Genomic DNA, 9,516 nt, shown 5'->3' with positions numbered 1-9,516 from the left:
TCGGAGAACCCAACACCACCGAAAACATCGACCTGAGCTACAAATTTTCTCTTCATTATTATAGAATCTTGACTTATTCAATATGTTTTCTATCCCACTGTAATTTTGATGGGAGCCACAAGTTATTCCAATCAAGTGGGCCGAAGTCAACACACCAAAACGTTTAACAAGAATATGAAAAGAAACAAAGCTGATGAAACTTCTAGAAAAAATCATTTACAAGCAAGATCACTGAAACAGGCTGTTCATAATTTAACTGGACAGTTTACTTCTATACGAAGTACGCGCTCATGAATTTGTCCAGAACGATAATTAACGCTCTTCGATTAAACCACACAGTTCAGAAAACACAAAACAATCAAAATTTTATTTCAGAATCGATCGAGTGTAGCAAACAATAAATGAGGAATTAGTTAATCACAGATGGATAGTTTGTCAACTGAATCTAATGTGATAATATACATATCTGTTTAAGTTACGTTTTTCTCTGAGTTAATGTTTACATTTAGCGAATAAACATTCAATCAGTATGTTGATAAACATTAAATAACAGATTAAATCTGAAAAATTTTCATACTTGGTGTAAAGGAGTTTTATTTTAATCAACCGATAAAAATGAGGTAGTACAAGGTCTCTTAGACTGAAAAAACATACAAGACAGTTTTCAATGACCTAAAAACAACGTTTGCTTTGTCAAAAGACGATTTTTGTGGCACTGTTTGACCTTGAAAGGAATACTGATATAAGAAATACTGAAACTGTATTCTGAACACGTTAAATAAAAGCTTGAAAATGTTACGTACTTATCGAGAATGCAGGACACCTTTAGTTTGAAGACAATTAGTGAAGTAATTAAGGAGTTGAACTACTTTACTTGATTAAATAGTTTTATCACTCCCAATATGAACTGATAAAGTCTAGACAATCATGCAGAAGACTCGTTTAAATATATAATAAACTATATCAACTATGGAACATACGATAAATCCAGATATCGAAGGCCAAGTATGCAACTATTGATTAATCAGCTCCGTTAGAAAAAATCGTGTCCAGTAGGTACAGAAAGAATAAATCAATTATATGTAATGACTTTATTTGTGCATGATTTGGAACACAAAACTTCCCTTTTTGACAATAATGATCATACTGTTTCACAGGGAGAATAGGCATGAAAAACGTAAAAACATAAATCTACCACTCTACTCAGCAGCTAAACCAACAACGCCACAAGCTAAACGACCACCAGCATTACCAGTTACTTTGCTGAGCTCATGACCACCACGGCCTAAATCATCTTCATTTTCATGGATCTAAATTAAAGATACGAAATGCTTACATAAATACCGATGAATTATAAAAGAGATTACAACTTATAGCATTCTATGGTATTGGAGTACTAAATAACATAGAAATGAACAAATAAGTTTAACAATCACCTGTATTCGGCCTAAAGTAACAAGGGTTATGAATACTAATAATTATTTGTCCAGAATTTTGTAGATGGAGAACAGTTATGTTTAGAAATTAGACTACTTCAGCAATAGATAAAATGAAACCATCGATAATACTCCTCACATTGCAGCTGAAAATTCACTGACACAATAGCCTAAAAAACGTTTTTCGTTGAGAAACCTAATGAGGTTATGGATCAAGATATTATAATTTGAATGAGTTAAGGATTTCAGTAAGGCGGAAATTTAAATTTAGATACGTGGTAAAAACGAATAGAACGAAACATTTCTTCACAATTAGTTTCCTACCATGGCTTTACGCTAACATAAGCAGTGGTTTAATGGTTAAGACATTTAGTTTTCGACCACTGCTACATTGGAAGAGATTACGAGTTCACCTAAATCTGAGAACAGAACGAAGACTCAGAGACACAGTGACCAAATAGGCTAACTATTCCGATGCGTCCCAGTCTCGCTAACTAGAGAGAGAAGTCCAGGTTCAGAAGAGAGAGGATGGGTTCCACAAGTAGCCAAAAGCACGAACAACAAGAAACACACCTCAAGCGCACATATACAGCATAAAAATGTCCTTGGGAAACGTCACAAAATAACATATTAAAAGGGACAACGAACCAATGACAGTTAAGGTCCTCTTAAGTGGGAAATACGATATGAAGGTGGAAATGGGCGCTTCTGGTGCGAAAACGGGAAATCCAAATTTCCAAAATAGAATTACACAAATGAGACATTTATCAAGTGAGTTCCGGGGATCTAGCATCCCCAGCAACTACAAAGTCTTGGATTTAAACCCCGCTTCACTTAAACCTGAGCAACCGGGAGGTATCGTTAACCCTCACAACTACTGTGGGCCATACCCAGTTACCTAGTGACTGAGTTTATTTATTCAGGCAGTAATATGTATAAACTTAACAATAATAATATAACATACCAGTTAAGTGGTAGCATGTTAGATAATAATTTTACTCATTGTTTAGATAAGTGAATGCAATTTTCATCGATAAATGATATTTACTGATACAATACGACCGAGTGATAACCGTTAAGAAAATCAAATTATTGGCACAAGCCTACAAAGAACTGATATCAGAATATATAACAGTTGCCAAGCGGAATAGGATTTTTCTAATAAAATGGCATTTCTACATACAGACGCCAGTCAAATCTATACACAAATGAGTGTATTTTGGTTAGAGTGGTTACCACCTTTGTGAAGGATGAATAAAATTCTCATTTGCTGTTAACCTTTGTAGTCGTCATGGCATCGTATGAACTACAGTGTTTCCCTGTTTTAAGCAGCTGTTTATTGCGGTTATAACAAGTAGAGATGGGGATAATTTGGAGCGTGTCATTCTGAATTGATGAAATCAAGTCATCGATACCGCAACAGAAACGCACTCAAACCACACAGTTGCCGCTGTTTGAAACGCTAGGCACCAAACTTTGTCACTAGTGAATGATTCTTCAAACAGGGCTAACACGTTGTTGATATCAGTAGTTGGTGTTATTTTTGATCCCGAAACTCGGATCACCTTTGACGAAGCAGATATGAAGACTTGTTTATAATTGGATTAACTGGTCTAGACAATGGTATAATTCATCCAAAAAAGTTGGGGGTAAGTAAACTAGCTACGTATACGAAATTCATTTCGCTGAAAATGTCTAGATATCAATTTACATTCTTTGGTAGATTTTTAGAAAGCGGTAGTCATTATGCAACGTTCATTACTGTTTCATAAATCCATTCCAGGAATGGAATGATGGTTTCCACATATATGCCGACATCATGAGTTGTACATGTGAACATTTTAATGTTCGGTCGCTAAACCAAGATCGATTTAAGAGTTAAATCTTTGCTTGTGAACTGCAGTCACTATCAGTCATTAAGTGACATCTTCAAAAAAACTTGGGAATTCGTGTTCGAAAGCTAAACGGCTTAACTGCAACTATTCTGATGAGTATAAATGTAGTTTTATGACAAATTCCAGCTTTCACAATAAAAAAAATTCCTTGAAAATAGCAGTTAACGCTCATATATGATGAAACTTCTACGAATTAATTCATTTATATCAAGTAAGTAACTAATGAGATATTTCCTTTTTATATAAGAATCAGAATTTTGTGATCAACCTTACTAGTTGTTCAATTATTATGACGAAATAAAAGGTTAAAATTTGATTAACTCATTGAATTTTATTCAATATTAATTCCGTTTAATTCAATTTGATGATCACCCAGTACAGCATTTGTTTCGTTTTCGCCTATGACTATTTATTCTGCATAACATATGGCATTTTTGTATGAATTATTTTTCATATATATAACTTATTCTGATTATTAATCAAAAATGAGTGTACAAACCAACATATAAATGAGTGTATTTCTGACTAGACTGATCGGGATTGCTTGTGCTTCTGGCTGCTTGCGGAATATATTTCCCCACTTCGAACGTGGACTTCTCACTTTAGTTAGTGGGACTGGGACGCGTCAGAATAGCTAGCTTCTTGGTGTTTGGTCATAGAGTCTTTGTTCCATTCTCAGACTAGGGAAATCGTAATCGCTTCAAACACATCAATGTTGACGGAATTTTGAATTAAAACCAATAGTATACAATAACTACGACAGTGATTATCAATACTTACAACCATAGTTCGACCAATGATTGAATGAGAGCCGTTCAAAGATATTAATTTGTCAGTCGCGTTATAAACTGCGTTTCCATCAGCACCCGCCACAACATTTCCCAGGTCACCAACATGACGAATACTATCTTCTGGTGCTCCATGTTCTTGTTTAGTTGGATTGAAATGAGCTCCAGCTGAAGTACATCCATTTGTTGTATCACCAAATTCATGAACATGAAAGCCATGTTTACCAGCCTTGAGTCCACTGAATTCGGCGTGAACATGAACAGGTCCGTTATCAGTCTAAGAATGTAAAAGAAATGCTTGGTGGTAAACCTTTCAAAAATGTAAGACGATACAATAAACTTCAAGCACGGACAAGACATTTTCCATAAGAATTTATACAAAGTCAATTTTACTACTTTTTTATTTTCAAATAATTAGTGGAAAAAAATTGAGATGGTGTATGACGACTACTAACTTTAAATGTAAGCCCCATAAAAGTTTGCTTTATGGAAAAATCACAGTATAACAACCGTTTAATCAACAAGATTATATCACAAACTAATCTTTGTATCTTCAAAATCAGTCAGTCAGTCAGCGACAACGTAGGACCAGGCACATATATGCATCGGTCCAAGTTGCCATACCTCGTTAGCACAACAAGATGAACACCGGATTCATAGAAGTAATTAATTTAGTGGTGGTAGTATATAAAGAAAGGTTGTATGTAAGGATATAGCATAGGAAGGAAAAAAGTTATGAAGCAATTTTAATCTCAAGGTTTAAGGGAAGATAAAGAGTGTATACACCTACGCCATTGTGATCGATTCTGAGCCATGTCACCCAGAGTCTCCAACCATTGGTTACGATAGTCACGCGGACCCCAACCAGTTAGTCTGCATCTACCAACATGGCTCAGACTAGAAGTTAGTGACTTCAAGCACTGATGCCATGTTTTGGTTTGGCCGCCCCTAACTCTCTTCCAACCATCCCCTACACTAGTTAACATTGCGCGTTGTGGTAATCGATGTTCAGGCATACGTAACACGTGGCCCAACCATCTCAGTCGATGAAGATTCATCACCTCATCAACTGATTTACCATCATTCCCTAATACCTTGCGTCTAACCTCACTATTACTTACCCGGTTATTCCAGCAGATGCGAGCAATATTTCTAAGGCATCTGTGGCCAAATACTAGTAACCTACGAGTATCTTCTACTCTTAATGGCCATGTTTCGCAGCCGTAAAGTAGAACAGAACGAACTGCTGCGCAGTGTACTCGTCCCTTAATTGATAGACGGATATCTCGTCTTCGCCATAGGTGACGTAAGTTGGCAAAAGCCAAACGAGCTTTTTGAATCCGTGCTGAGATTTCGTCAGACACCAACCCATTAGGGCTGATCAGACTTCTAAGATAAGTGAAGTTGTCGACGCGTTCGACTACTTCACTCCCTATCCTTAGTTCAGGTGTTGACGCAGGCCAGTCCTGGAGTAACAATTTACATTTGGATGGGGAGAAACGCATCCCAAACATCCTGGCATTATTACTGAGTTCCAACAGAAGACTCTGCATTTTGTCAGTGTCTTCACCAAACAGGACTATGTCATCTGCGTATTCTAAGTCGCTTAGTGTTCTCTCTGGTAGGAGATCAATTCCTGAAAATTCAGTCGATGAGAGTGTTATTTCCAGCAACAGGTCTATAATGAAGTTAAACAAAAATGGGGATAGTGGACAGCTTTGACGGACACCACTTGAGGTTGTAAAATCATATGACAGTTCGCCATAAGCTCTCACTCGACTGGTAGTGTTCGAGTAAAGAGCCTTCACAAGGTTTATGTACTTCTCAGGTACACCTTTCAATGACAGACACTGCCACAGAACCTCTCGGTCTACAGAGTCAAATGCTGCTTTCAAGTCAAGAAAAACTATCATTGTCGGACGCCGATAAGCATGTCTGTGCTCTAAAACTTGACGAATGGTGAATATGTGGTCGATACAGCCACGACTAGGTCTGAAGCCAGCCTGATTTTCTCGTTTTTGCAGTTCACGAGTCTTAGTTAGGCGCCCGATAATTATTGAGGCTAGTATTTTAGATACTATGTTAGTCAGACTAATCTCTCTATGGTTATCACAGGATGATTTTGGCCCCTTCTTATATATTGGGACAATCAGAGATTGTGACCAGTCAGATGGGATTACGTCCGTTTCCCAGATTTTAGCCAGAATATTAGTCAACCTAATCGCTAAAATTGGACCACCATATTTAAAGACCTGGAGCCAATCCATCAGGACCAGCTGCTCTTCCTCGTTTCAGATTACTTATAGCCTTTTGAACTTCAAGTAGGGTCGGGGGGCCTACTTCAATGTTCCATTCAGGTTTTCTGGGAATAGTGGGTAGTTGTGCAGTAGCTGAAGGCCAGCTAAACTGCTCCTTAAAGTGTTCCGCCCATCGTTCTAAACGTTTGGGTTGAGAGCAGATAAGGGTTCCATCTTTTTCCGAGATCGTCTCACTTACACTTGACTTCTTAATTCCGGTTTCTTTTATTAGTCTGAATAGTTGCCTGGTGTTGCCTACAGCCGCTGCCTTTTCCATCTCTTTTGCTTTCGTTGTCCACCACTGCTCACGATCATTCCTTAGACTTTTAGTTAACCTAGATCTAATTTGTTTACGCTCTTCGTCGTGTTCAGAGCCTGATGGGATGAGTTTGCACGAATTCATCAGTGAAATAGACTTAGAAGAAATCCACTGGTTTCAAAATCAGTACTAACATCAGTAAATAACGTTTATAATAATCTTGAGCAGCAAGATTAGTTTTGCGAAAAAAACCTAATGAACTAAGACTGGTTAGGCCTATACAGTGGAAAACCTTGATATTATTAAAAACAAATGAGAAATCATGTGAAGAGAATGGCTGAATATCCTCTGGCCGAAAATTCCAAGACTGGTAAGAGCAAAGTAGATTAGCATGCGTAGCTTTAGAATTTAATGTAGAAGAAGGTTTTGTACATCACAACCTCAATGGCTTGAAATAGATGCAATGACGGTGAATATCAACTCCAACATCCACTTCTTAACTCATTTGATCATAACTATACTACTTTCACTTCTTCATAATACTTTTGATGTATCCTTGTTCCGTCATAAATTTGCCAATTTGAAACAATACAAGCACGTCTGAGATGCGATTCCCCCTCTCGAAATGCAAAATGTTGCTTCAAGACTGGGTTGAGAGGGAGTGAAGTAGTTAAGCGTGTCGACCGCTTCACTTATTTTGAGAGTCCCATCGGCCCTTGTGGTCTGGTGTGTGACGAAATCTCAGCACGGATACAGAGGGCTCAACTTGCGTCATTTATGGCGTAGGCGAGATATCTGTCTACCAACTAAAGGACGGGTTTGAATGACATGGCTCAAAATCGTTTGCAATGACGCAGATGCATCCAATTTTTCTGTTCTCGCAAATTCTAAACTTCTGAATTCTTGATGTCCCCTTCTTTTTTCTCCTTCCAAATTTATTTCTCTGGATTATACTTCTTCAAACCCTAATCTGATTTCTGGTTAACTAGAATACACGTTGAGTAAAAATAAACTAACAAGTATATGCAATTTATAAATCACTAATGAATTCCATATTCACAAGTCAATCTCTTTTGAAACCAAGGATTTTTTTGATAGAAATTTACCAATATAATAGAAAATAATTTTATCTATGGAATTTTAATACAAGAGTAAATAGTTTTTCAAACACCCCACGCTTTCTTTATGTTTCTAATATGGACCTTATTCGGGAGATTCACGAGATGTTGTGGATGGACAACTGGATCTTGGTATCCCTATATTCCAAGGCATCTGTAAACTTACCAGTCCCCAATATATTTGGTAGTATCTGAATGAACTTATTCTCTAACTACAGAGGTGAAGGTCTTCTACTTTCTGAAAATGCTACTTTTTGGAATTTCTATATCAAACCTCATGAACTTGCTACAGTCCAAGTTACTTTCCAGCTAATTTCCAATATTTTTTTCGTGATACCACTGTACTGCCGTAACATAAGTGGCGCATCGGCGCTGCGACACAAAAGTGCTAATTACCCTGTACACTAGTACCAATATTAACTACTCAAAAGTTGAGTTACAAAGAAAAATAAAGAGTCCGTACAGGTTGACACTTGTTAGTATTTATTTATTTATTTAAACACATAACTATTGGTACAAAGGAGCACCAGATATATATGCGACGCACAAATCTCGTTTGATTTGTGTGAGGGCTGTGATACTGCCAAGGTGCCCAAACTGAAGCAAGTGGTTTTCTTAGGGGACCACACTCGGAGCCTTTGACCTAAAGGTCTGATCCACAAGGCAGTGGAGCATCGTAAGGAGATGCAGTCCCATGGTAGCCGGTGACCAACAGTTGGTTCATACGCCATTTGTTCCCTCAGGATACTGGAGCCCATATGCACCATTGGTTTGGAATCATCTCCTCTAGGTGAATTTTCCGTGTCCAGCAAACCGGGTAAAGCTTCGGACATTCACATTTAGTCCTTTCAATATTGTAAACAACCTGTTAGTTAGATAAGTGACAGTAGAATACTAACCCGTCACGTATCTTTTCAGTGGCACTAGTACTCTGAAGTTACAACATACCGTTTTACAACAACTCTCAGTGATTTAAAAGTACTCAATAATTGTATCCTCATAAAAATTGCTCACCGAATGATCTACAGTAAGGATTCTGTCAGTACTGAGCCGGTGGAGTTGGCTTGAATATAATCATGGAACAAGAATCTCTATGCTTACAGGTCCTCTGATTTAGACAGGAATGATAACGCAACTACCGTTCAATTGAAAATTCACCACTTTTAGATATTCCTTTACAAGTATTGAAAAATCACCGATAATTTGAATAATACTACCCAAGATCCACGAATGAACGGAGAAATAAAAGTGAACCTGAGATAAACGTAGGTGACACTTCTTAAGAAAATCCGGTGTGGATTTGTGTGATATGGAATTTGAAGGTAAACATTTTTCATTTTCACGGTAAAATAGTGACATGCTCTGCCTTTTATAAGAACTGTCTTGAAATTCACTATCTAGAAATTCTGTGCACTAATAACCCTATCCGCTTCATAATAATCACCCATTTTAATGCTGAAAACACAGAAATTGACGTAAACACAACAATTTCTCATCAGAAAGTGGTTATTCCTGAAATAGCCAGTAGTAAATAATCAATCCAGCTAAATAACGGCCTGTAACTAACTTACTTCTTGAGTAAATTTGACAACACCTTTTACGCCAGCTGTACCAGTCATAACACAAACAGCTTTCATCCTCGTATGACTTTGTAAAAAATAGGTTGAGGAGACACGACGAAAATCCACACCACTTTCAGAAACAACCGCGTTTTTTTCTACGA

General features: G+C 37.4%; 1 protein-coding gene across 2 annotated transcripts; it reads right to left on the bottom strand.

Annotated features, from left to right (window-relative positions):
- Positions 1-1,072: 1,072 nt before the first annotated feature.
- Smp_176200.1 (superoxide dismutase [Cu-Zn]) lies at positions 1,073-9,516 on the bottom strand (the record flags this gene model as incomplete). Of its 2 annotated transcripts, XM_018795564.1 has the most annotated exons (3): positions 1,073-1,310; positions 4,112-4,396; positions 9,365-9,430. In XM_018795564.1, 3 exons carry the CDS (start codon positions 9,428-9,430, stop codon positions 1,200-1,202), a joined length of 462 nt encoding a protein of 153 aa, XP_018646947.1. In that variant the 3' UTR covers positions 1,073-1,199. The 2 variants fall into 2 exon arrangements, with proteins under 2 accessions (XP_018646947.1, XP_018646946.1); XM_018795575.1 differs by lacking the exon at positions 1,073-1,310 and having other exon boundaries at positions 3,952-4,396; positions 9,365-9,516.

The sequence above is a fragment of the Schistosoma mansoni genome (assembly GCF_000237925.1).
Source record: "Schistosoma mansoni, WGS project CABG00000000 data, supercontig 0178, strain Puerto Rico, whole genome shotgun sequence".
In the NCBI taxonomy this organism is placed as follows: domain Eukaryota; kingdom Metazoa; phylum Platyhelminthes; class Trematoda; order Strigeidida; family Schistosomatidae; genus Schistosoma; species Schistosoma mansoni.
The sequence above is the reverse complement of the archived record's forward strand: the minus strand, read 5'-3'. Positions and strand labels throughout refer to the sequence as shown.